This window comes from Colletotrichum graminicola, assembly GCF_000149035.1.
Source record: "Colletotrichum graminicola M1.001 genomic scaffold supercont1.8, whole genome shotgun sequence".
NCBI lineage: Eukaryota > Fungi > Ascomycota > Sordariomycetes > Glomerellales > Glomerellaceae > Colletotrichum > Colletotrichum graminicola.
The window spans coordinates 546,978-571,021 of NW_007361012.1; the positions used below are offsets into that span (position 1 = coordinate 546,978).

The 24,044-nt window shown below is 55.3% G+C and overlaps 8 protein-coding genes across 8 annotated transcripts; 3 read left to right on the plus strand and 5 right to left on the minus strand.

Moving 5' to 3' along the window:
- Positions 1-488: 488 nt before the first annotated feature.
- On the plus strand, positions 489-2,252 carry GLRG_02836 (SPRY domain-containing protein; the record flags this gene model as incomplete). Its single annotated transcript, XM_008093521.1, has 2 exons — positions 489-925; positions 983-2,252. 2 exons carry the CDS (start codon positions 489-491, stop codon positions 2,250-2,252), a joined length of 1,707 nt encoding a protein of 568 aa, XP_008091712.1.
- A 466-nt stretch (positions 2,253-2,718) lies between these two features.
- Positions 2,719-4,137, minus strand: GLRG_02837 (uncharacterized protein; the record flags this gene model as incomplete). Its single annotated transcript, XM_008093522.1, has 2 exons — positions 2,719-3,017; positions 3,078-4,137. The coding sequence occupies 2 exons, from the start codon at positions 4,135-4,137 to the stop codon at positions 2,719-2,721; spliced, it is 1,359 nt and encodes a 452-aa protein (XP_008091713.1).
- A 757-nt stretch (positions 4,138-4,894) lies between these two features.
- Positions 4,895-5,881, minus strand: GLRG_02838 (RING-like domain-containing protein; the record flags this gene model as incomplete). Its single annotated transcript, XM_008093523.1, has 1 exon — positions 4,895-5,881. The coding sequence occupies one exon, from the start codon at positions 5,879-5,881 to the stop codon at positions 4,895-4,897; it is 987 nt and encodes a 328-aa protein (XP_008091714.1).
- A 2,094-nt stretch (positions 5,882-7,975) lies between these two features.
- GLRG_02839 (uncharacterized protein) lies at positions 7,976-9,488 on the plus strand (the record flags this gene model as incomplete). Its single annotated transcript, XM_008093524.1, has 5 exons — positions 7,976-8,102; positions 8,165-8,353; positions 8,404-8,625; positions 8,675-8,900; positions 8,963-9,488. 5 exons carry the CDS (start codon positions 7,976-7,978, stop codon positions 9,486-9,488), a joined length of 1,290 nt encoding a protein of 429 aa, XP_008091715.1.
- Positions 9,489-10,362: 874 nt separating this feature from the next.
- On the minus strand, positions 10,363-11,190 carry GLRG_02840 (cyanamide hydratase family HD domain-containing protein; the record flags this gene model as incomplete). The annotated part of the gene is made up of 2 exons (XM_008093525.1): positions 10,363-10,877; positions 10,971-11,190. 2 exons carry the CDS (start codon positions 11,188-11,190, stop codon positions 10,363-10,365), a joined length of 735 nt encoding a protein of 244 aa, XP_008091716.1.
- Positions 11,191-12,722: 1,532 nt separating this feature from the next.
- Positions 12,723-14,973, plus strand: GLRG_02841 (transcription-silencing protein Clr2; the record flags this gene model as incomplete). Its single annotated transcript, XM_008093526.1, has 2 exons — positions 12,723-12,960; positions 13,016-14,973. 2 exons carry the CDS (start codon positions 12,723-12,725, stop codon positions 14,971-14,973), a joined length of 2,196 nt encoding a protein of 731 aa, XP_008091717.1.
- Positions 14,974-17,886: 2,913 nt separating this feature from the next.
- GLRG_02842 (uncharacterized protein) lies at positions 17,887-18,516 on the minus strand (the record flags this gene model as incomplete). The annotated part of the gene is made up of 1 exon (XM_008093527.1): positions 17,887-18,516. One exon carries the CDS (start codon positions 18,514-18,516, stop codon positions 17,887-17,889), a length of 630 nt encoding a protein of 209 aa, XP_008091718.1.
- Positions 18,517-18,520: 4 nt separating this feature from the next.
- GLRG_02843 (uncharacterized protein) lies at positions 18,521-19,715 on the minus strand (the record flags this gene model as incomplete). Its single annotated transcript, XM_008093528.1, has 3 exons — positions 18,521-18,773; positions 18,827-19,456; positions 19,546-19,715. The coding sequence occupies 3 exons, from the start codon at positions 19,713-19,715 to the stop codon at positions 18,521-18,523; spliced, it is 1,053 nt and encodes a 350-aa protein (XP_008091719.1).
- Positions 19,716-24,044: the final 4,329 nt, after the last annotated feature.

Genomic DNA, 24,044 nt, shown 5'->3' on the forward strand with positions numbered 1-24,044 from the left:
CAATAGAGAGCCGATAGAGCGAAAGACAAGTCTCATTTCAAATGTTACATCTGTTATTCCACAGGTGAAACCAGGTATCTGAGAAGACCACGCGGTGTCAGACAAAGAAGCTGGATGTGAAAGCCAAGTCAGCCAGCTAATGAGTTTACATGTGAATCAGTTTGAGAATGAGATAAGGTTTCCCATGAGCGAGCTCCGTTTGTCAAAGGCAAGTCTTGCAGTGCCTGCCCCGCTAGCGTATAGTGCACATATACCCCTGCTGTTTTCCCGCCGAGGCCCCTTGTGTGCCCCCTGTGTGAGGGAGCTTGACGCGGGGTGTCTGGTGGCTGCTAGCTTCCCTGGAGCAGCTCCCAAAATTTCCACCTTGAAACGCGCGCCTCACGACAAGAACCCGCGACCTTGTTCTCCCTCCACCCTCAACCTGCACCCGCTGCTCAAACAACAACAGTCAAAGAGGAATTGCACGAACACCGAGAAATTCCGACCAGATGGCCTCCGATTCGGGCACTCCTCCCCCGCCTCGGGAGCCGACCCCGAGCGGCTCCCTCTCTGCTTCGAATGCGATCCCGTTGAAGCGCCCTGCGCTTGAAGAGGATTTCAGTCCTTCCGTACCCTCCCCTCTCAATCCAGAAGTTCGATCTACACCGAAACCTCAAGGCACCGACGATATGCCTGCCAAGCGCAACAAGAAGGAGTCGCTGAAGAAGCGCGAGTCCAAGGGCGCCTTCGGCGGCGACAGCAACCGTGGCACGCCGGACCCCAAGCATCGCGAACCTACTCAGAGCGACTACAGTCCGATGCGCTACAAGCTGGCGCCTCCTAAGCCTTCCGACTTTGAGCCCGCACGTCCTCCTGTTTTCATACACCACCATGATGTTCCTGCCCTGGATGGCCGCAAGATCCAGTTCTACGAGACTTCGGAGCAGTAAGTTTGCCAGTGCCTCTACGCAACAGATCGACGGTACTGACCTCCCATACCAAGCGTTCATAACAAGAAGAGCTACCACTACACACACTGTATCGCTGATCCCGGATTTCCCTCATCGCTCTATTACCGCGGTACCGAGGCAGAGCCCCACGGCCCTCACCTGAGCTTTGAGGATAGCGCAACCCATTTGTTCTTCGACCAGACGGGTCGTCACATCACAACCAACAAGGGCTTCCGTATGACGCGCGCCAATGTGGCGATCCGAGAGGGACGTTTCTACTGGGAGGTCAAGATCACGAGGGGCATCGTGGACAAGAAGAATGCAGAGGGACAGCCCGAGTCGCACGGCCACGTGCGCATGGGCTTCGCGAGAAGAGAGGCGTCGCTTGACGCGCCCGTCGGCTTCGACGCCTACAGCTACGGATTCCGCGACGTCGGCGGCGAGAAGGTCTACATGTCGCGCCCGAAACCCTTTTTCCCAGAAGGAGAAGGCATCCGCGAGGGCGACGTCATCGGTTTGGAGATCCAGCTCCCGTCGGAACGTCTGCAACGGAAGGTCTTGGCTGGTCAGTACAACCCGGCAGTGGACACTGGTCTGGACGACGACAGCGCGGCGTTTGATGCGCCAAATATCGTCCGCGACCGTATTCCCATTCGCTTCAAGCAGCACATCTACTTTGAAAAGATCGACTACCATACCACCAAGGAGCTCGAGGATCTCATGAACCCCTCTCCTGTCTCCTCCGGCCCCGCCAACTCGGTCGAGGCGCCGAACCCTAATCATCCTGTTCCGGCCCTTCGCACTCTCCCCGGATCCCATATCAAAGTGTACAAGAACGGCGTTCCTATGGGAACCGCATTCACCGATCTCCTCGCCTTCCTGCCCCCCGCCTCCAAGCCGCAGGCGCAGATCGGTGCTCGCGAGGGCCTCGACAACGGCATGCTCGGTTATTACCCCGCCGTGAGCGTATTCAGAGGCGGCGCCGCAGAGGTCAACTTTGGTCCAGACTTTTGGTTCCCGCCTCCCGGCATGGTCGAGGACCCCGAGAACGAGGTCTCTATGGTCGACGTCGACCAGGCCGAGCCCAAGGCGCCATCGGCGTTCGCATACCCCGGTCTGGATAAGATCCGTCCTGTTTCCGAACGCTACACTGAGCAGGTCGTCGAGGACATTGTCTACGACATCATTGACGAGGTCGACTTCTGGATCCAGGACGGCTGTAAGGTCATTGACCGCTTCGGCCAAGGCGAGAAGGCCGGCCAGACAGGCAATCTTGCAGCTGGCGGGCGCGACGAGATCAAGGAGCTGGTCCAGGATGATTGAAGGGGGTCTTGGCACGATGGACGAGAGAGCGACACAAAAAAAGCGTACTTTGCTTCGGAGATACCCGAACTTTTTTTTTTTTTTTTTTTTCACCGCAAGGAGTTCTTTGCATTGCGGATCCACGGCTGTATATTAGACTATGGGGCAAGAGGCATGGGAGAATGCCATCGACATAAGAGGCTTCTGATATTTTCCTCCTCCTTTTCGAGAAATCGCTCGCATCCAGGAAAGCCGAGGCTAGGTACAGGCATCAAATGAGGACATGAAATCATTGCAAAACCCCGTCTCAACAGGCAGTCGCCGTGTGTGTGTCTGGCCCGTTCGTTCATACATCGTTCCATTCATTCGTGGCAAAACGCTAGATGATATCCAGGATGTGACAGCCCAATCATTAAAGAGAAGAAAAAAGAAAACGTGCGAGCCCACAGAGGCACGCGTTGCACGGCAAGTCAAACCCCTCCCCGCGTCACTTCCTCGTCGCCCTTCTCCGGGGGGAGTCGGGAGGCGGCGAGGCCCGCCGTTGGGGCGTCGTTCTCCCCGAGCTGTGCCTGCCGCTGCGCCGACTGCCCTCGCCTCTCTGGCTCCTCGGGCGGTCCTGGTCCGCGCTGGCCGGCTCGGTGCGCGAGCGCGGGGGCGCCGGGAGGGCGGGGTCGTCAGGGAGCTCCTCGATGCGGCCGCTGCCATCGACAACCCCGGGTGTGTTCTCACGCTTGATGCGCTCCTCACGGCCGCGCTTGTGGCAGTACCAGAGCACAAACAGGAGCACTGCCGCTGGGTGTTAGTATCCTTTACAAGCAGGGGGCAAGGGGGGGAACTAAGACTTACGGAAGAGAGCCACGCTCCAGATGACGTTGGTGCCGATGAAGGCCGGCCACCGCAGCTTGAGGGCGTTGACAATGGCCTTGAGCATGCCGACGACGGCGCCGGGCTTGGAGACCAGGTCGGAGAAGCTGGTGGGGGTGAACATCTTTTTGGCGGCACCCTTGATGCCCTCGCTGGCCGACACCTCAGCGGCGTTAATGCCCTGGCTCTTAGCGGCGGCGGCGAGGACCTCAGGCCCCAGGCTAGCGGTGAACTTGTCGGGGAGGCTGGTGACGAGCTTCTGCATGCTGCTCGGGAGCTTGTCGAACGACTTCTTGAGGGTGCCGTCGCGGTCTTCGACGAGATTGCGGAGGTCGTCGACGGCCGTGGGCACGCCGTTGACGAGATCCTTGAGGACGAGGGTGAACTTGCCGACGAGCTCGGATGACTCGGCCGATAGGGGGATGGCCTTGTTGTTGCGCGCCGAGAGGTTCAGGTCGTCGAGCACGCGCGACAGGTCGTCCTGCTCGCGCGCCGCCTCCTCGGGCTTCACGGGCTTGGTCGGCTGGAGCTGTTTGTCCTTGTCGCCGCCCTTGGCTTTGTTGAACAGGAAGGCGATCTTGCCGGGGATCCTGGAAGGCCCCGAGCCCTCAGGGTTCTCCGCGACAGCGACCGTCGCCGCCTTGGCGGGAGTCTGCTGCTGGTTCCGGTACGGCGCCGCGCGGCGAGATTCGTCAGAGTCCCACGTGTACTCTGGGGTCTTGCTGCGCGGGGGCAGCGCCGGACGAACGCTCTCGTCGTCCGAGTCAACCTCATCCGGGTCAGAGAGGATGCGCCTGAAGAAGGCTTCGTCCTTGCGATCTAAAAGCGGTGCGGGACCGCCTTCGGTGGCTCCGCTCGCCGTTGTTGAGACGGATTGAGAGCTGGTCTGGCGCCGCGACGGCGAAGGCCGCGAGTCGGGTCTGAGATGCGCCGACGACGATCCATTTTGCTCCTGCGATTGCTGCTCCCCTTCCGCCGCCTGCTTTGCCTCCTTTTCTGTCTTGTACTTCTTGAACTTCTTATAGCTCAGGTATTCCAGCATCGTGGACGAAGCGGTTGTCTTGCGCCAGAAGAGTCCTAGGCCAAGAGCTAGGTTTGCTTGTGGGGGTGGTGATTGGGAATTGCGATCGGGCTGTTGTGAAAGAAACCGAGGCTGGGCGACGAATGTGTGGTTTGTCTTGATGCGCGCTGGTAGATGAAGAGTTGCCTTCGAAATACAGGCGGTCGGAGCCAGTTATTTTATCGACCAGCCAAGTGCTTCTAAATCACATGCAGTCTGGGCCCTGGTTCCCTCGCGCGGCGTCATGATCTGCGAGCTTTAGGTGTTTGTTGGCCACAGGATGGATTGGACTAGAGAGCAAGTTGGAGTAGCCTGCACAGCCACGCGTGATGTCACCTCAGCGCTTTCTGATGATCATGCATGGTCCTGTCATTGGAGCCCTCCAGTAACCGCACCCAAGCGAGCACCGGCACTTGGGCCCAGACCCGCTAAGACGCACCGCCACATTGGAGGCCCCTCCAGGGTCTCAAACGCCGCCTCTCTTGTTGGGACGCAACGTACAATGTAGGTATATACGGATAATGTGGAAGAAACATGGTGTTCGTCCAGAATAGGATTTTTGATTAATGGGGGTTTTTTTCTTCTTTTTTCGACAGCTTTAGTGTCTGAGACGGTCGAGTGGCTAGTTTCTGCTTCAGCCGCCAGTACGGGGGGGTATCTTTCCTGAAAACTGCCCACAACATCTAGGGGTTGGTTGGTTGGTTGTTTGAGCTATGGGGTCCCAAACCTTTATGTTTCATCATGCCTCATCCTCGTCTTCCTCTTCACCATTCTCGTGTACATCTTCGTCAGCCACGTTACTTTTCCTGCCTCCGCTTCTACGGCGGCCCCTCTTGTAGGCCTCTGTACTGGTCTGCGCTTCCTCCCCGACGTAATGTTCATCATCCCAGTCTCTTGAGCATCTGGGGCACTTGTGGCTGCGTTGCGTTCGCCAGTATGCGTCGGCGCAAATGTGGTGCAGGCGTGCGTTGCAATCTACCTCCCCGCATCTTTGGCCAACGGTGACGATCCCCTTGCACGCCTCGCAGAACTTGATGCGTTGCCACTCCTGCGCGGCCGCGTCGGGGTCGTTGTACGAGTCGATGAGCCACGCTCTGAGCTCGAGCAGCGCGCGGGGGCTGAGACTATAAAACCCGTTCCTAGACTTTTCCAACCAGCCCTGGTTCATCAGGTTCATCAGCATGTCTTCCACCTCACTGTGCTTCAGCCCCTTGTCCGCGGAAGACTGCGTCTGTGTCGGTGCTCCATCCTCGTCGACGTCGTTGCGGTTGTTGTTCTGCTGACGCGGGGGACGGGCCAGCTTAATGGCCTGCATCTCTGTGATGCACATAAGCTCCATGCGCGGGGAGTTGTACGTCTCGAACATGGCATCGAGTAGTCTCTTGATGAATGCGATCTGTTCGGCATTATATGTGGTCGCGAGCTGGGTCATCGGGTCCGAAGCCGTGTTGACGAGAGCATAGACACGCTTCTTGGAGACTTGGTGGACAGCGCTTCGGATCTCGTAGTCGAAGAAAGAAACGGCTTCAGCAGCTGCTTCCAGGAAAGATTCGAAATCCTGCTGGGTGACCTGTTCGGTGGCGACCGGTTCGCCATCTTCGGCTTCGATTGTAAATATTTCTGCAAGAATGGTCTGCGCTTCCTCGAATGTAAGGGTCCCGCGAGCCAAGAAGGCTTGCAAGAAGGCTCGGTTGCCATCATTATAGTGCGGTGGAACAATGTTCATGTTGACGGTGTAGTGCGGAGCATCGACCCGAATAAAGGTTTTGTATGCAGTCTGGAAGGGATTGAATAAGAGGAGTGATATGGAAGAAACAGTCTAGGGCTATTGGAATCGTTCTTTTGTAGCTCTGCTAAGTTGTCGGGGTGTTTGTCGAACAAGTTCTATCGCGGGGAAGCTTTCGACGCGTCTTTGACGCGTCCCGCTGGTGCATGCTTAATTGACCATGATCGAGCACCTTTTCTCTACCCCACTAACCCAACGCAGAGCAAACCCATAGGAACGCAGCCACAAGTGGCTCCTCCTCCCTACCGCTGCCGTCTTCCCACATGAGCCACAAAGTGGCTGGAAGGAGCTGGTGGCCCACCCCCGGAGATTTTCCATTGCGATTCCACTCACTTCTCCACGGCTCTGGGTCTCTGGGTCAAAATCTATCTGCTTTAGTTTAGATCGCCTGAAGCCCACACGACCTTATTTTTCGCAAGCTCGTGCCGCAGCTAGGCGCTATTTCCCGACGGGACGGCATTTTGCTTGCGAAGTTGCGACGGCCGATCACACTCATAACCTCCAGGTTGAATTCCCCTCCGGCCAAAAGTATACGGCTGACAGGTCCGCATTCCGCATTCCGCCTTCATGCAGGCTGGGGTCGCCCAGCTGTCATCTAATCTACAAATACACGTTAGCTATCAGTTTATAGTTCGTGTACTTATGCATTGGACTGAAGCATCAGCAACGTTCCATGTGGTAGAAACTGGCACCACGCGTCGTTGCCCTTTCATCCCAACATCACGACGCCCCCCCCCCTCCCGCGAACAAACACATTTTCTCTTATTAGCGCTAGAATCACTCACTTTACCGCATCAGGACTAACTCCCGAAGCCATGTCCGTCGCTCGGGCTCCGTTGGACCATCAGTTTGAGCAGCCTTCTGTGTCACTACTGACTCGGTGCAGCCAAGCCCAATGCAAAACCACTAGTTCGACTCGGCGTCACGGTTGTCCCTGTCCTCCAGAGAGCCCCGAGCACCGATAAACCGGGACACGGCATGTTCCCTTGCCATTGAAAACGGCTCAGCGATGAGATGAGAGGTGATGACCACGGTCCCCCGGAGGGCGCTCGGTAGATCAGGCATCATCGGCCCGGTCGCCTCAGCTAGGTTGAAGCTGCGCCACCACTCGCCATACGTGTTTCGAGCCATCCATGCCTCAACTTCTGGATAACAAGTATGGATGGTCGTCTCCGGAGGCTATCCCGGCAACAGTTCGGTTGAAATCATACACTGCTATGCCAAATACATTACGGAGTAGTACAACTCGGTTCAGCATTTGCCACCCTATTGGCAGGCTTTCTGCAGCAAATTCCAACGACGCCCGCGTACTACTGTTTCATCAGTTGTCACCAGAATCGCACCAAGAAGCTAGCTAGAATACCGTCACGCTGTCATCTGTCTCTACATGACATATTGTACTGCCCACTGCGCTGCTGGGCTCTTCTCGTAGCCCTTCGTCTTGGCGTCTTGGTGTCATGTTCACGTGGGAAAACCTTCTTACACTATCGCGTTTCAATCTTGATTACCCACCGTATAACGGAGCAAAGCTCTCCTGGAGCATCCCGAGCGGCCACGCCACCAACCCCCCCTACGGTTCCCGTTCAAGACATCAATGTACCGCCGGTTGCAAGGCGTAGGGGGGCTATGGCCCTTACTGAGGTCTGAACACCCCTTGCCGCTCTAGAATGTCGGGAAGTCCCATCTCGTTGTCCTACACTTGTGCCTGGTCGCCATTCAGCTTTCTGCGAGCGCCAGACAAGCATTGCTTACATCTCCTTCCCAAGTCTTGTTAGCCGTTAGGTTTCATCCCGCCATTGCCACCAAACGAATAGGTAGTATCCGGGGCGTGGCTATCCATGCGCCGATCGCAGGTGCTTGGATCGATATCGGGGCAGCTTTAGATGATAAGCATGGCCATACCATTTGCTCGCGCTCTCAACTTTTGCTTTTTCCTCTTCTTCTTCTTCTCTTCCATCACATTGCCCCCCTGCTACCGTTCATCAGCTCCATGTTCATGTCTCGCCTGCTAACCCAACATCCAAGGGGGTTGATATGGTCATCCAGCTGCCTCAGGAGGAGCTGGCCACATCTGTGGGGATTATTCTTTACTCTCTGATCTGCCTATCATGCAGTTTTCTCATGTCATGGTTGGTCTACGTTCATCATGAGGAACTCAGCTGTAAGTGGACCAAACGATGGGTTAAGTGCTGCTCGGAGGCTTACTGACGCCGTTGTGTGTAGATGTCGCATTGGTTTCATACTTCACGGGGCTGTCGACGGCGGCTTCTGTAGCCCAGCAGATTCACACGCTTCTACGGTGGAGGGATATCAAGCTCGATCAGTTCCAGCATGCCAACGCCAATGTCGGCAACCCTGAGTTGGCCATATCTCACGAGTCAGTTGGTATTGATTTGGCCCTTTTCTACATCCGTAAGATGCCCTCCCCGCTCATCAGGTTTAGCCTATCTGACACTTTACAGAGTTATACTGCTACAATGTCGAATCAGCCTTGATCTTCTTCTGGGCCTTCTCTCTCGCTCAGTCAATCTTCCGCCTCGAACTAGCCTCTTCGCTACGTAAACGAGCCACCTATATCGCGAAGGCCACCGCCGTCCTCCTGCCGGCGTTGCTGGTGGGTACTCTCAGACTCGAGGCGGTTCAGAAGCAGACCGTGACCTTCCTCTTACTAGCAGATTTATTCAGTAAGTGTCGTCACCTCTTTCTGGCGGACTTCATCTAAAAAGCGTTCAGTGGGCTTCTGCATGAGTGGCTGCGGCCTTCTTCTCATCATCATCTTGGCCAAATACATTTATACGCGCCGGAATCTCATGTCTTGGAAAGTTCAATATGGCCAACAGTCAAACAAATCAGCAAGCAGCAACCCACTCGTCTTCAGTGGTCCCAACTGGAAGCGCCGCCGGAGCATCTACGACAACTGGCTGGTGGTACGCTTCACCATAGCATTTGTTGCCATAGCGTAAGGATAGCCCTTCACCTTGACGCCAATGACGAACTACGTAACTGACGGAACGTACAAAGCACCTACCAATTTTTTAGCATCATATACCAAACCCTTTCCTCACGGCAGAATTCCCGTGACTTCCTGAGAGAAAAGCCGGATCTCAGCGTCGCCCGACTGCACCAGGACCTCCTGCTTTTCATCCCCGGCGTTACCGCGAGCCTGTTGGACTTTGTGGTTTTCGGTACAACAAAGACTTTCCTAGACTATCTCGTACACACGCTCTTTTCGCGAAGGCTCCTAGATAGTAACGTTGAGGAGGCGAACAATCCAGCCCTGCAACGGGCCCCTTCACCGCAAGCGTTAGCTCAGAGAAGAGCAGCATATCCGCCGCGGCTCTCGCTGGCCCCGTACAAATTGAACGGCGGAGGCCTTGGCGGCCTGTACACACCCATCTCTGATAGGGGCAGTATTCAGATGAGGGAGCTGAGCACTGGTGACACGAAAACCGTCGAAGAAGATGATCAGTGGCCACTGGTTAGCGTTCAAACGGGCTCTACTGTCCCGAAGAAACCTGTAAAAGTGTATCTGTTTCCGAAACAGTAGTCTTACGAGTTATGATCAGAATGATACTATATGGGCCGAGGCTTGGTCCTTGGGTTACGAACTGATAGCTGTTGGTTCATGCTGAGTGATTCCAAGTGTGTCGGGTTACAGGACCACGTTATATTATGCATAGAAACTTTGAAGTTTGAGGTAGATGCAGAATAAACCCCCACAAGTCGGCTTCCTGTTTAGTTCGGAAAAGGGAAAACAACAAATCGAAATCCGCACATGATTGATTATACGTGCTTCGGATATGTAAGCGTAAAGCGCCGGACTTCTGCTTGGGTGGCCGCTAAAGACCGATCCTCTCAGGCTGGTCGACGAACACCAGCATATCATCTCTGTAACTTGTCAAACCCCACGAGTTTTATGAAAGTTCCGGAACTCCATCGTGCCTCTCTGAAGGAGACCGTGGCAAGTGTGAGAGTATCCGGGACTGAAATGCCGACTCAAGATCTCCTTCCATGGCTCTGCACATGAAACGCTCCGAGAGAGCTACAAGAGGGAGCGGGTGATTAGACCCTCATGCAAAAAAGCGACTCTCGCCCTGAAGTGACCATTGATAGTCAATACTTGTCTCGAGGATATAAATGATTATGCCATGCCTTAACTGCATCAAATTGGCAACTGGCAGTGTTTCCCGCACTTCCGTGACTGTGGTATGAAGAAGCGTTTATAAGATACGTCAGTCAACCTTGACCCAGTGGGCATCCTATGCATGTTCCGCCTTCCGACATGCTGCTCCTCTCCTGGGCAGATACAAATCCCATCTTAACCGCTATTGGGGAACCGGGTCGATTATTGAGTATAGGGTAATAAATACCCTATTACCCCTGCGCCTTTCATAGCACGGGCGATAATCAAGTCCACTTCTTTACTCCCACGCACTCATGAGCGTGTTGCTCTCAACCTCCTTATCAAAGTTGACGATATGCGTTGAGTGGCACCACGGCTTCAATCCTACCTCCTTCCTCACTGTGCTCGCGAAAAACGAACACCACTTCCTACGCGGATGCGTCTCGTTAACCTCGGCCCTCGTCGTCTCGTGGATCATCTTGCCAAAGTCTTTGACGCAGGGATGACGGCCAACGTTATCGTACAGCGTCGCCAGCTGGATCAGCTGCCCCAAGAACGTAATGGTCCCGTCGACTCCCGTGTCCTGGTGGCGAACGATGGCCTCGGCGACAGCCTCGGCCTGGTCTGGGGTGGCACCGTGGTTCTTGAGGACCAGGAGGGCCTTGAGGCCGCCGTAGATGTCGAACGACATGCGGGTGGCCGTGAGGTTCTCATCGGCCGTACCAATGTCATGGAGGAGACAGGCCAGTGCCCACGTTGAGGGAGAGAGAGCAGCCCCCTTGTCGGGAAATTGCTGCTTGCTGATTATCATACCTGGGATATATCAGGTATTTTACTTCTGGAAAAGCACAGCAAGCTATTCCCTTGGGACTACGCCTCTGGTCCGGGGGCTCAGGTCTAACTCACCATAGTAGAAGACTCTCATGGAATGGTTGAAAGTCTCCGCATGCAAACGCTCCTGGGCGTATCGTAGCGTCTGTGCCACCACAGGGTCGTCGGAAGGAAAACTGATGTCCCTGATGCTTACCGGCGAGGGCTCGTTCAAGAACGGTAGATCACCAAAGATCCTGCCAGCATCGACGGGTACGGCCGTCCATCCGTTGAGAGTGGCTTCGTCTTGACACATAACAGGGGTTATCTGTATTATGATATATTGTTGCGATGAGGTTGAGATGCTTGGAAATCGGAGCGCGACACCGTTGTAGTTGGTTGGCTTCTTGACTCAGGGCAGTCTAGCAGCTCAACTTCTGAGATGGCGAATTTGTGAGGGATACTTATACGATGAGACTGTGGGGATCATTGGCCAATGGATTATGATCGGCCTTTGAAGGTTAGTGATGCCGGCAGAGGCCCGAACGCCGAGGCGCCCTCGAGGATGACGATGAGGTGATGTTCAAGGCTTTCGGCAGTCCGGCGGGTAATATCAAAGCCCGGAGTTTCTTGTCACGGTTTACGGGTTTTGCAAGTGAAGGGCATCCAATCATAAGGGTAAGCAGTGGTCCATACTGTCGCAAAAAAAAAAAAAAAAAAAAAAGGCGATGCATTCGAATCAAGCAAAGTATCGCGATGGCAGGTGAAAGCGCTGGCCAGCGCAAGATCCTGGCGTGATTAGGGTTTTTGCTTTGTTTTGTGTTTTGGAAGAAATTGGCGGGAGTTGCCAATCAGGGAGTTTACGATATCTTTTGGCCACAAACAGTAGATGTTAAAATACATCATCAAGTCAGATTAGGAGCCTCAGGACTTCCGTTTGCTGTTACACGGCGACCCATATGAGCTTCCTCGAAAGACGAGCTACTCCCTTGCCAGTCATCAATACTGATAATGGTTGGCCTGGGTGGCGCAGCTTGGACTGTGATGAAATGCATCCTGCCCCCCTGGAGGGATGGACAGCAGGGCCCTGTTCAACAAGATGGAATCCATGGGTTTTAGTCGGTAGATAAGATGCTCGCAGTCAAGATGATCGGAACGCCATTCTAGACACACGACTTGCGTGTAGTGTCGCTATCGCTTGTTGTGATGCCCTTTGGTAAAAGGCGAAGAAGCAAGGTAAGATGGTAAGGGGGAAGGGGAGGGCCTGGATGAGCATCCACCAAGCAAGCAGGTAGGTACCTAGGTGCCTTGGGCTGGGAAGTATTGCTGACTAAGCTGCATAACGCGACGCACGGCCGTTCTCATAGCTCCATCAACACTTCAACCTCTTCCAAACTTCAGGTTGGTTCGTGTTTGACGACGATCACCCGCGACAAACAAGTGATTGATTGTGACCTATTCATTACCCCAGAAGCTTACGAACGGATTGTCGCGGTATCTCGGAGACCGAGATTGAATTGACCTTCTGGCCCCCACCCGAATAGATCTGTCCTCGCCGCGGTTCACCGAACCCAGCACGGGGCCAGATCCACTTCACAGCGCGAAGGAGGGCTTGCCAGTGTGCAAACAGCACGCAGAATGTGCTAGCAGAACGGGTTTCTTCTTGAGCTTCTCTTCACGCCAAAGGACCCGGGTTGGTTTGAACCTTGTCTCAAGACCAATTTTAGTGATCAGCACTGCTGCTATTCCTGCTCCAGGCGGCCAGCCAGCTTGCTCTCAATAGCACTTCATCCCGGCACAACGCTCACCACCGTCGTCATCCTTTCGAAACCTACACGTGCAATCAGGATGTCGGACCTTACAGAGTACAATGTAGTGGGCTTCGCCAGGAGCGACGGTCAGGATTATGGACCGGGGTATTGGCCAACCCCCGTAGATGCGACAACTAAGAATGCGAAGAAGACGACGCAAGAAAAGACACCAAGAGCGAAGCCTCAGATGGTCCGGCTAGCCGAAGATGACCCAAGGTTTCAGGAATGGCGAGTGAAGCTTGGGATCTTGCTGAAGCAGGAACTTGCACCTACAGGTAAGTTCACGCCCCTCTCCCTCCTGCCACCGCCGTGGTTTAACTTCCCGCACAGAGGGCCTCCCGTGGCTCGTCAACTTCCCGCGCGGGTACTGGCTGTATGAGAAATCCAAGCATCTTTGGGTCTCGGGCCACCCGGAAAAGGCGAGGCCTCTCTACAAGAGCCCGCAGGAGTTTGGTCTTCATCTGCTGTGGCTCCTCTCAAACTCGAGGGACCGTAATGACTGTCGCTGCATCCATTGCAACACTCGAGAGATGCCCAACATTGACGGACTGAGCGTCATCGATGGCCCGCGAGCTCTGCCCACAGCGGCGAGCACGCATCCCCCTTTTAAGGTCCGCAAGATCACGCCACAGACGCCGCTGGGAACAATAGCATCCCCGGTTCCCGCAGCAGCGGCCACGCCCCCGATTGTGAAAAAGGAAACGCCCGTGCCAGTACCTACGGTTGTACCCGCGGTTGCGGTGAAGAAGGAGACCCCAGTGCCGATTCCGACGATACCCTCACGCGCGGCCCCAGCCTCTGCCGCGGCGCAGGCTCCAGTTCAGGCACAATCTCCTGTGCAACAGCATCAACAGCTACAACAGCAGCAACAACAACAACAGATGCTGCAACAACAGCAACAACAGCAACAACAGATGCTGCAACGACAGCAGCAGCAGCAGCAGCAGCAGTATCAACAACCGCCGCCGCAGCAACCGCAACAACAACCGCAACAGCAACCGCAACAGCAACCGCAACAGCAACCGCAACAGCAACCGCAACAGCAACCGCAACAGCAACCGCAACAGCAACCGCAACAGCAACTGCAACAGCGACAACCGCAGCCAAGCCAAACGCCTCCTGTTCAAGCGCAAGTACAGGCTCCACCCCAAGCTTTCGTTCAAGCGCAGGCCCAGGCACAAGTGCAGCATCCCAGCCAGGCTTCCCCCCCGGCTCAAAACATGTACCAGCAGCCACAATTCTTGCCATATCCTCCACCCTATCTAGGAATACAAGCCCCATCTCTGTTCCGTGTGGGAGAGCTAATCTGGTTCCAAATGGCGTCTGGATGGCGCCTGGGCATCGTATCCATCACCGCTCCCGCCAACCAGAAGGCTGGCGTCAAGCCTGAGATACAGATCCTCCCGATATCCCACCATCTCTTTAACCAGTCGCCGATCCAGACGCTGGAGGCAACGGCGCGCCCATTCCTCGCTTTCTCCGTGCCCAACGTCAGCATCCCGGACCTGCAGAATAAGGCCTATGACGAGGTCAACTGGGAAGCCTTCCTTCGCAGCCTCAGCCCTGAGGACAACCATCGTCGTGAGGTTGCGCTTCTCGACTCCTCCAAGATGGCCGCCCAAAAGGTGGGCGTGTCGTTCTCCGTCTTTAGTCGCATAGCCGAGAACGAGGGCGGTAAGAAGATCGACTATCACGGCATCTTCCTTGGCGCCGAGCGTATCGAGCTCGGCGACGTCCTCCGAGTCCGCATCTCCCCCGAACAGAATCTCCCTGCCGACGCCAACAACCTCCCCGACGTGCTGCTGGCACTCCGCGAGATCTGCACCGCGCCCATCGACGTCCCCGGCATGGCCTTCTTCAAGGGGGACATCTACCAACCACTTACCGGCGATAACGCGCCCGTTACTGAGGCCGCCATCACCGTTCCCGAGGATAAGCTCCCACGCCCGCTCCGGGAGGAGATGGTGTTCCGCAAGAAATTCGCCCCTGCAGACCGCTGGCGCTGCGTCCTGCTTAAGCAGAACGCCGTCCTTCGCGAGCCAGACCTCAAGGGCCGCTTCTACCCCACCCACAGGCTGCTGCCACTGCTCGACGGCCAGGCCAAGGCCGCGGCCGAGGCACAACAGGGAATCGTGCGGGACGTACAGCAGCGGCTTAACCAGCGCATCGACACTTTCAAGATGGCCTATATTGGCCAGAAGCGCTCCCGTGCCGACACCATCGGCCCCGCGCTACCTCCGGGCAGTGTCCTTCAGTTTGAGCCATCCGTGCGCGAGGAGGGCGCTTAAAATTCGCGCGCGCGCGAAAGAGATACATAGAGAGAGAGAGAGAGAGAGAGAGAGAGAGAGAGAGAGAGAGAGAGAGAGAGAGAGAGAGAAAGAGCTGGTGTGTGTATGTGTATGAACCTATTGGTGTGTGTAAGTTGATACGGCGACTTGGCAACACAGGACGAGAGGCTATAAGCTGGCAATGCCTGGTAGGGTAGACGAACAACGAAGCCTGTGTAGAATCAAAACAGAGTGGACAGCACTTGTTTGACGGCACACCCTCCAATGGGTGCGCCAGTGAACGTTACATTTTCCGAGGAAGTCTTGATGTGAAGTTGCACGCCGCTACCCCAACCGCCGGGGCAGCTCCCAGTAATGGTCGTCTGCGCCTCGTCGACGACAGAAACCCGGGCAGCGCCACGGCGCCGGCTGCGAGGCACACGTTGCATACAGCTTCGACGGTCTCTTGAGTGGCGCGTGAGAGAGATGGTGATCTACACTACCAAGGTGGGTAGCACGCGCTTGCGGTGTAGCATCTGAACCATAAAAGTACGCAACACCGACATGTTCCGGCCAGCCTGTGTCTGTCTATCTCTCTCTCTCTACGGACCTATCGAGCGCCGCATGCTGTCCGTTGGCCCAATCATCCCTGCCAGCCCATCCACAACGGCCCTCAGCTTGTCTCGCCCCCATCTCCGGGCCACCCTCATCTGTACAGGTGGACCTCCCACCCAGGAATGAGACAGAGAGAGACAGGGAGCGTAAGAAATAAATAGCAATAATGAGGAAACGGGTGTCCCTTTCCCCTGGACCAACCAACCCGTCAGGAACCTGAATTGCCGACCGTTCCAAGGTTACGACTAGACGCATGTCAGCATCAGGGGTGGAGGCATTGCCACCTGTCGTTCGTTCGTTCGTTCAGACGTCCCAAGCTTTGGGACGGCATCGCCCTCCACCCCCTTTTGTCCCGAAGCCGGTTTTCCCAGGTATTCGGCACCTTGCCTCTGCCCCTTTGTCACACCTCCCCTATTCTAGAAGGTCGCGTAGAAGAAAGGCTTGAGGAAGAGGGTGTGTGTGTATGTGCGAGTGCGTCTTGTTTCTCGTGCGCGGTGAACCAACGAGCAACTGCCGTCCTGGCACACCCCTCCCCCTTCTCCCCCTAACTGATTTAAAAAGAAACGTTTTGAGAAAGCAAATAGATTCCAGATCTCCATATGCATGTGCGTGGCAAAGGGCAAAGGGGGGATGAGATTTATTTTTATTTTCAGTGACAAGAACGGTGCATTCTTTTTTCCTTTTCCATGTTTCGTTTTTCGGTCCTTCGCCCCCCCGACCACCCACCCGACAGATCGGTCTCTTGGATCGGATTGGTCTTGGGAGGGGAGGGGGGCGGGTTAAGATATTGTTCTGCCTATGTAATTTCTTCTCCCTGTCACCCTGCCATCCGCTGACGACTCACCGTCGGTATCGCCTGACAGATACAAATGGGTGGTATGATGATGTACTTACGAATATCCGTAGGCAAGCATAAGACGAGACAGACACTACTACACGCCCACGCCCCCCCCCCGGACTGGTAGCCATCGCCTAAATCGCGACGCAGCGTGTCGCGTCCTGACGCGGCGCTTGAATCGGGCTCTTTATGCGAGGTTAACGGTTGGCAGATAGTCGTAGAGGTATCTCCCGGTACCTCCCCTGTTATGGAACGCACTCGGCCCCCTACTCGGTCTAGTCACGAACGGAACCTTCCTAGGAGAGGTTGCCGTAACCAGCTACTCTAGCTTCCTCGTCCTGCCCGTTACCTTGCGGGCGTCTTGATATGACAGCCCGCACGGATGCTGTGTGTTCAAACCCTGATTCATCCGTGTACAGCTTAGGCTGGCGAAGTGATGAGGGGCGCTCGAAAGGTGCTGATACGTTTAAGTATACCTGACCCAAATTATCTCACGGTACTGGTCCGACAGACAAATTGCGACGCCCCTCGTAAAATCGCTCTAAACGCCTTGTAACTGTACGTCTGCCACGAGGGTTGCTTTCCACCGAAAATCTCCTTATTCGGTCATCCCGTTCCACTCTACTTCAATGAAGAGTTGCGCCCGGTCTGGTTCTGGCGTTTTCGATCACACGGCATAGTGCTAGCAGGGACCGGATCCTGCTCGAGTCAAGGCTTTCGAACGAGAGATTTAGGTTGCCCCAGCCCCCCCCCCCCCCCCCCCCCCCCCCGGCACCCTCCCTCTCTCTGCTCGCCCCCCTCCTTCCATAGCTATTCCCGCCCCCTAATTCTAATTCCGACTTCCCGGGCTCGCCAGCGAACACGCGCCCAACGCTTCTTCCATTGCCCACCCGACTGTACGGTACGGGTTCCGATCATCTTCTTTTCCCATCTCTGTCCACCGGATGGCCTGTGCTTGGAACAAGGCAGCCGCAGCCTGGGGAGGAAGGGGGTCCGACTTGACGGTATCGGGTTCGTGCTACAACTGGAGCGCACCATTGGGCCTTCTTCTCCCGTGTTGCCACATTACCTCTTTTCTACTTGATTTTATTCTTTACCCGTTATTTGGTCTCTCAATCTGCCTTGCAATTATTGGCAGATATGAGCATCCACAGCCTGCGCGACACAACGTGACATCGTTGGGCGACGAAGCATTCGCTAAACACCATGTGAGGGAATTAGTGTCAAACACTTCCCGGCTCTCGTGCGTTGGCACGTCACGGACATTCCAGGGAGGCACCGCAGCAGGTCCATGGGACAAGAGGGCTGTCCAAAGCAGTTCTGAGTTTCAAAAGTCTATACTTGGGGGTAGTATAGATGATATTCCGGAGAGATGGGAAGAAGGTAATGGGAATGATGAGATGAAAGGGAAGAAAATCTGCCTTCCGCACAGCTGTCATCTGCCACCCTGATTGGACCCACGCTGCCGGTTCTGGGTCTGCCTAACCAACACTGCTCTTGGCTGCAATGCAAACAACGCCGTCTTTGACACAATGTCGCCCAACTCCTCGCTTTCTTTCTTCTCCAGCCGCCAAACTCCAACTCGTCCCATCTTCCGCAGATTTTGGCATGGTATACCCCTCCTCCCACTTCAGGTGCGTCCGGGTACGACTCCTCTCTCCCCTTCTTGTGGATTTTTCTCTCATTACAGGTGGACAATATGCAGTACAGTAGTCGGCAGGAAATAATTCGTTTGGTGAGGTCAAGGTGATGATAGGTCGTGATAGCATATTGCGTAAAGGCTTCATGTTCTTCGTCATTCCTCTGGTCGTTGGCGAAGCAGAGGAATGGTGGCCGCAGCGAATAGAAGACGTGTGATGTGATGCAGATGATGGGTAGTCGTGTGGTTTCGTAGTGTCGCAATAAAGAAAAAGGAATGATGGATGCTTGTTCCACAAGAAATCGGGTGAAAACGTGCGCCCCAGGGGGTGGGGGTTCGAGGATGAATATGAAATGTCGCATACTCGCTTGTCGCCATAAATCAACTCAGACATCATCCCACCCCGCCATGCCCGTACGCCTCCAGTCGAATTCAAAATGTCAAACGATGTAGGAATCGCCATGTCGGCCATGGCGTTACTTGAGTTTCAAACTCTCGATCTTGGCCTGTATGCTTTTGAGGATCTCTGGGTCGGGTTCCGGCTCGACTTTGCGTGGTTTCAAACGAGGACAGTCGCCACACTTCTCGTGTTCACACTTCTTGCATGCAGTCCCGTCAGCGGCGCCTCCAGGGTATATCGTCTTGCACTTGTGGCATTCGTGATGCGGCACAGCATTCGGTCCAAACTCATCGCCAGGGTAGCCAAAAGGATACTTGTCCTTCTTGGGCCTGATATACGGTTAGCATTCAGCATCACTACCAGGTGGAGGAGGGCCACATACGGGTCTCTGGGACAGTCGGTGCAGCGGTTGTGGTTGCACTTGGAGCAGGTTTTGCTGCCGGCAGTGAAGAGCGTCTGGCACTCGTGGCATGTTCTCCTTATCCTCTGACGGGGCTTCTTGTAGATGAGATCCTGTCCTCCAGTCTTACTGGGACGCTTGAGGACGATGTCCTTAGTGTCCTTGAGGTCGTACGAGTAGTCGGGGACAATGGGAGGGTTCTCCTTCTGGGCCTTGAGGATGGCGGCCCGCTTCTCCCGGCTGGCGATGCGCTCGGCCTCGGTCCGCTTGGGCGGATGACGGACGCATTTGGTGCAACGGGAGTGTTGGCAGCCGGGGCACTCTTTGGCGGCACCGAAGGTGGCGTTGCACTTGTGGCAGGTTCGGTGGACGCGCATGCGGATGGGCTTCTCAACACGAAGAGCGGTGCCCTCGGTGGAGATCCACTCGCTCTGCTTGATTTCGAGACCGAATCTCTCGCCCAACTTCCTCGCGCGCTCCTCGAAGAGTTCGGCCCGGGGAATCCTGACTACACCCGGGAGGTCCTCGTACTTGCTCTTAGGAGCCTCATTGGTTTCCTTGGTAGTAGTGGCAGCAGCGGCAGGCTGCTCGGTAGCCGGGGCAGTGGACTGACTGTATGCGTGTTAGATGGATAATACACGAAGGCCGGCGACACTGTGTATGGAGCAGAGGTCGACGACAAAGGCTGATGTCTTGCTTACCCGGGAGTGATGGTCTGCGAGGGAGGCTGTTGGCCGGCGGTGGACAGAGTCGACATGCGCTTGGAGGAACCATCTCCTCTCTTGAAGACGGTCTTGGCACGAGACAAGATCTTTCCAAATCCCTTCTTCTCCTTCGGGACCGAAGGTCCGGCTTGCGCTGGCGAGCTCATGTTTGACGGTGTCGTCGTTTTACGGCGGGTCTGGTTGAAAACCGTGGGATCCTAGGTCGATTGCGGGCTTCCCTGGGAAAAGGATAATCTGCGGTGCACTACAACCCAAGCGAGTGAGGCTAGGGTTTGGTGTTTGTCGGAACGAGGTGCACGGGAAATGATGATGCCTGGCCACGGAGAAGTCGACTTGCCGGTTTTTTAAACAATCAAAGTTCGAACGGGTGGCGGGGTGGCTCAAGTACGATGTTTGGCTGCGAAACGGACGACAAGGGGTTGCGAATGGTTGGCGTGGTTCGTGTAATATGACAGATCAGTGATTGAAGGCGAGAACGGGGTGTCGATCTTTGTCAGTATTGGCGATTAGAGGGTTTTCGCCCAAGTTATATCCGGCAAAGGCAGTGTCCTCGGCAAGGGCGATTGTATCTCCTGCTTCTCATAAGCAGTTCAGGAGAAAACAGGTCTTTCCGCAGGCAAATGAATTTGGTTGTTGTGGGAGGAGGAGAGAGGTGTGGTGTGAGAAGGGGGGAGGACGAGGAAGAAGAAGGACGGGGAAGTTAGTGACGGGACGTGGTTGAAGGAAGAGTGGGAAAAGTGGGAAAACAAGGTGCAGGTGCTAAGAGACAAGGTGGAGGAGGAGGCTAGCGTCGAGAAAGGCTAGTTGTGGGTGGGAAGGCAGGTGCCAGTGGGAGAGTGCAGTGCAGTGCTAATACCCCCCCTCCTTCCCTCTCTCTGGGCTGTTCCTCCGGTCCAGTCTCCCACCAGGGTCTTTCTCAGGTTGCAGCTTCAAGACGCAGCCAATCCAATTCAGAGCGGGCGCCAATGCCAGTTTAGTTCCAGACTCTCGTCTCTTGTTCTTTCACCCCCTCTTCTCCCTTGCCCCCGGTCGCGACTTCTTGCAGCGAAGTGCCAGATGCAGAAGCGCAAGTTGTAACGACGAGATTGCACACCCACGACACACCATAGCGGTAGAGAGACAAAAAAAAAGCCCAGGCCGGCCAAACTAAACGAGGTCTCCAGCGCAGTGGTAACACTAAAAATCCACCTCGCTGGGTGACTGCTGACTGGTCACAGCACGGTGACTCCAGTGAGACGAGTTCCACCCATTGGGCAGGCCCCTCTCCCCCCAGCCTGTTGGTGCTAGGTGGGGTTTTGGTTCATGGTACTACGTAGCGTGCGCTAGGGTGTTCGAGATACGTACCTTCCCGACAGAAGGACACCAGAATGGCGACAGACACAGCAAGCGTCAGTACCTAGGTACAGGAAGCGACCGGGGGGGGGGGTGGCGAGTGGTGGGTGTGTTGGGAAGATCAAGGGCTGGTACAGCATGGGTGGGGAAGGCCAGGCCTAGAGAAGTGGGGGGGTACCTGGTGCCTTCCAATTGGGAAGGTTGTCCGAGCTTTTCTGGTTTCTGCGGTCGCGGGTCTTTTTTGACTCTTTGGGAGCGGCGGGGTCAAGATGTCGGGTGGGGCCCACCAACATCCAGGTACTCCCTGTCGAACGCCCAGCATGCAACCCATGGACACCCTGGTTCAGAAAGACACAACCAGTTGGAATGGGAAGGAGTGGCTTCCTGGGTCAATTCGAGCCTGGGGACTCGCACGGAGCTGCTCTGGAATACAGATGCATCGTACGTTATGTCCGGACCCAATTCGCTTGAGGGGGTACTCCTTGTTTCTTGCTGACAAACCCCCCCCAGTAGAGCCACCCGGGGAATGATAGGAATGCTGTTCCTGAGTCTGGCATCCATGATACACGTCTTAGCTAAGACCGCAATCGTTCACTTGGCGTGCGGCGCGAAGCATGAAGCAGAAGCAACTTGGAGGCTTGGAACCCAATGATCAAGATGCATGAACGGAGGCTCCGTGAGGTTGACGATTGTAAGGACAGCTCCCCAACAACCTTGTTTGCAGGTCCTCCCAGAGACGACAAATCGTTCGTATCATCGTATGCGCTTAGAGGCTCGGCACGGCACCTGGTCACATACTTGTCGAGACACCCAAGGGGCCATTTGGAAGAAGGGCGGTAACCATGATAGCTAGTGCTTCGAGTAGCGCGCCTCCTCGTGCCCATGTCTTCCCGTAGCGCCTGGCCTTAAAGCACGGCCAAAGGTGTGTGTTCGTGGGTAAGGAGAAAGAGATGGCTTGAGATGGCTGATGCAAAAGTACCGAACCAAGCCAGCCTCTCCGTCGGTAGGTAGGTAGCTCTCCTCCGAGTTAATTACAAACATTGACCGCAAATCCCAAATTTACTAGCCCACGACCGCACCCTACCCCCCTAGTATTTTCCAATCTACAGCTTGGTCCGCCGTCCATACAGCGTGTAATGTCTCACTCTTGGGCTGTAGCCCATGAGGGAACGAGGGTTCAGAGGTAGACACTGGGGTGGGAGCGGACGGTGTTGAAGAAAACCCAGCAACCAGAACCTCGGAACAAACATCTGACCAGCTCTTCAATCGCCCAGAGTTTTAGTTTTTTTAGTTTTTTCTTTAGCCCCCCCCCCCTCCCTCTCTCTTCTCAGTTTTATTCATTCAGCCCCCATCTTTCACGGACACCCAAGCGGCCAGCTTTTCTCACATCAATCGCGCATGTGGGGGATCGTGCGTTGAATCTTCACCATCGGACGGAAAAAGAAGAACACAGCATCTGTGTGTCGCTATCTGGGCCATCGTCGACGGGTATCTAGATAGCCAGCCGGTCCCGAAAAAGGATTAGCGGAGGGGCCTCCCTTTCTTCCCTCCTCTCCCCACCCCTCTCCCCCTTCTCCATTCTTGCCGACTTTGCCTAATTACTTCTCGCGCCGGGTACGAATAGCAAGTGCATCTGTGTGGGCCGAGATGCAATGGGCGCTACTCGGCGGCGCCCCGTCTTGATTCTCTTTCCCCTTCCAAGACAGAGGTTCTCCTCCACCAGAGAACGGAGTCTAGTACCCATGTAAGACGCAGGAGACGCGGGCGAACCGTACAAAAGGGAAATGGCACTGCACACTGCATGAGTGTTTGAATGGGAGGGAAGGGGGGGGCTCATCACCGCCTCTTCCTCCTATCGCCCAAGCCTCATAATGTGTCTCCCTCGGAGGCTGACCCGGTCCGACCTCGTCTCAAACGTCAAACCATGGTGTAATGTGGACGATAATCCGAAGGGGCCCTGCCCTGCTGGTCTTGGTATCCGAAGCCACGGACATGCTTCGCTATTGGGACTGGATGCTCGCAGGAAGGGTTTTGGTATTACAGCAAGGCACGCTCCTCACCTTATTGGAATCATCCTAGCCCCTTGGACGCCAGGCCAATGGGACGAGGTATCGGACCTGGTGTCCCAAAAAGAAATATGCTACGTATGCGCAAGAAGGGAATGCAGCGCGTGGATGGCGCAGAGGTGATCAATGCCAGGTACGCATGCTTCGCTCTTCCAAGGGGCCTGATTCCGGAGCGTACCATGCGTTTCGCGGTGACTGGCTGTGGTATTTTTTTTTTCTTTTTCATTTCCTTTCGTCGAGGTCGGGGCATCCCTCTATGCCTCATGGTTACACTGGTACGATGTGACGGATGCCATGAACCAAACTAGAAGAGTGCACGGCAGGAAACGAGGCATCGCCGGCATCCGACCTCGTCTGATATTTCCTTGTGGGTGGCGAGGTCGCAACCACCAAGCCCTGCGAAGGAGTTTAGAAGGTGATGCCGCCACGACAGCGCGGCAATATAGGAGGGGACGCAACGCTGACCGCCAAGCAGTCAGTGGTTTTGATTTGTAACCGGGCGGGATCCCTTGGTGGTGGAAGATGTTTGGTTCTGCACTAGGCAAGAAATGCTCCATCCTCCGTCCCTTGTTGCTCCCATGTTTCGCGCCCAAACACGTCAAAGACGAGCTTCCAAGCCGTGTTTTCCACCCCTCGAAGATCCTTTCGGTAGCTGCGAATCCCGGGACGTCGCTCGACCGCAATCTCCAACACAAGATCGGACTTTGCAGCCAGCCGGCGTCATAGAGGCCCATCAGACGGCTCGGTCGCACAAGCCCAAGGCACAGCGATTAGTGGGTAGGGTACGAGACGACCAGGCAGGCGAGGCAAGGAAGATGATCCGTCCCAGCAGACGGGATCCGGAGATGGTGTAAACCTCCTTGCTCGTTCCTTCAGGTTGCTTGGCGGTCCTATTGTTGCCAGCACGTGTCAGATGAGTCGATTGGGGGCCAGATTATCGTAAACGGGCGTTTGTCCCCCTTTTGCATCGCCCTGCCGTTGCGTCTAATGTACAGGGCAGGGGGTTTTTCTTTTCTTTTTCTGTACTCCGTCCTTGCTCCCCCTCTCTCACTTCCAGCCTTATTAGAACAGCAAAAG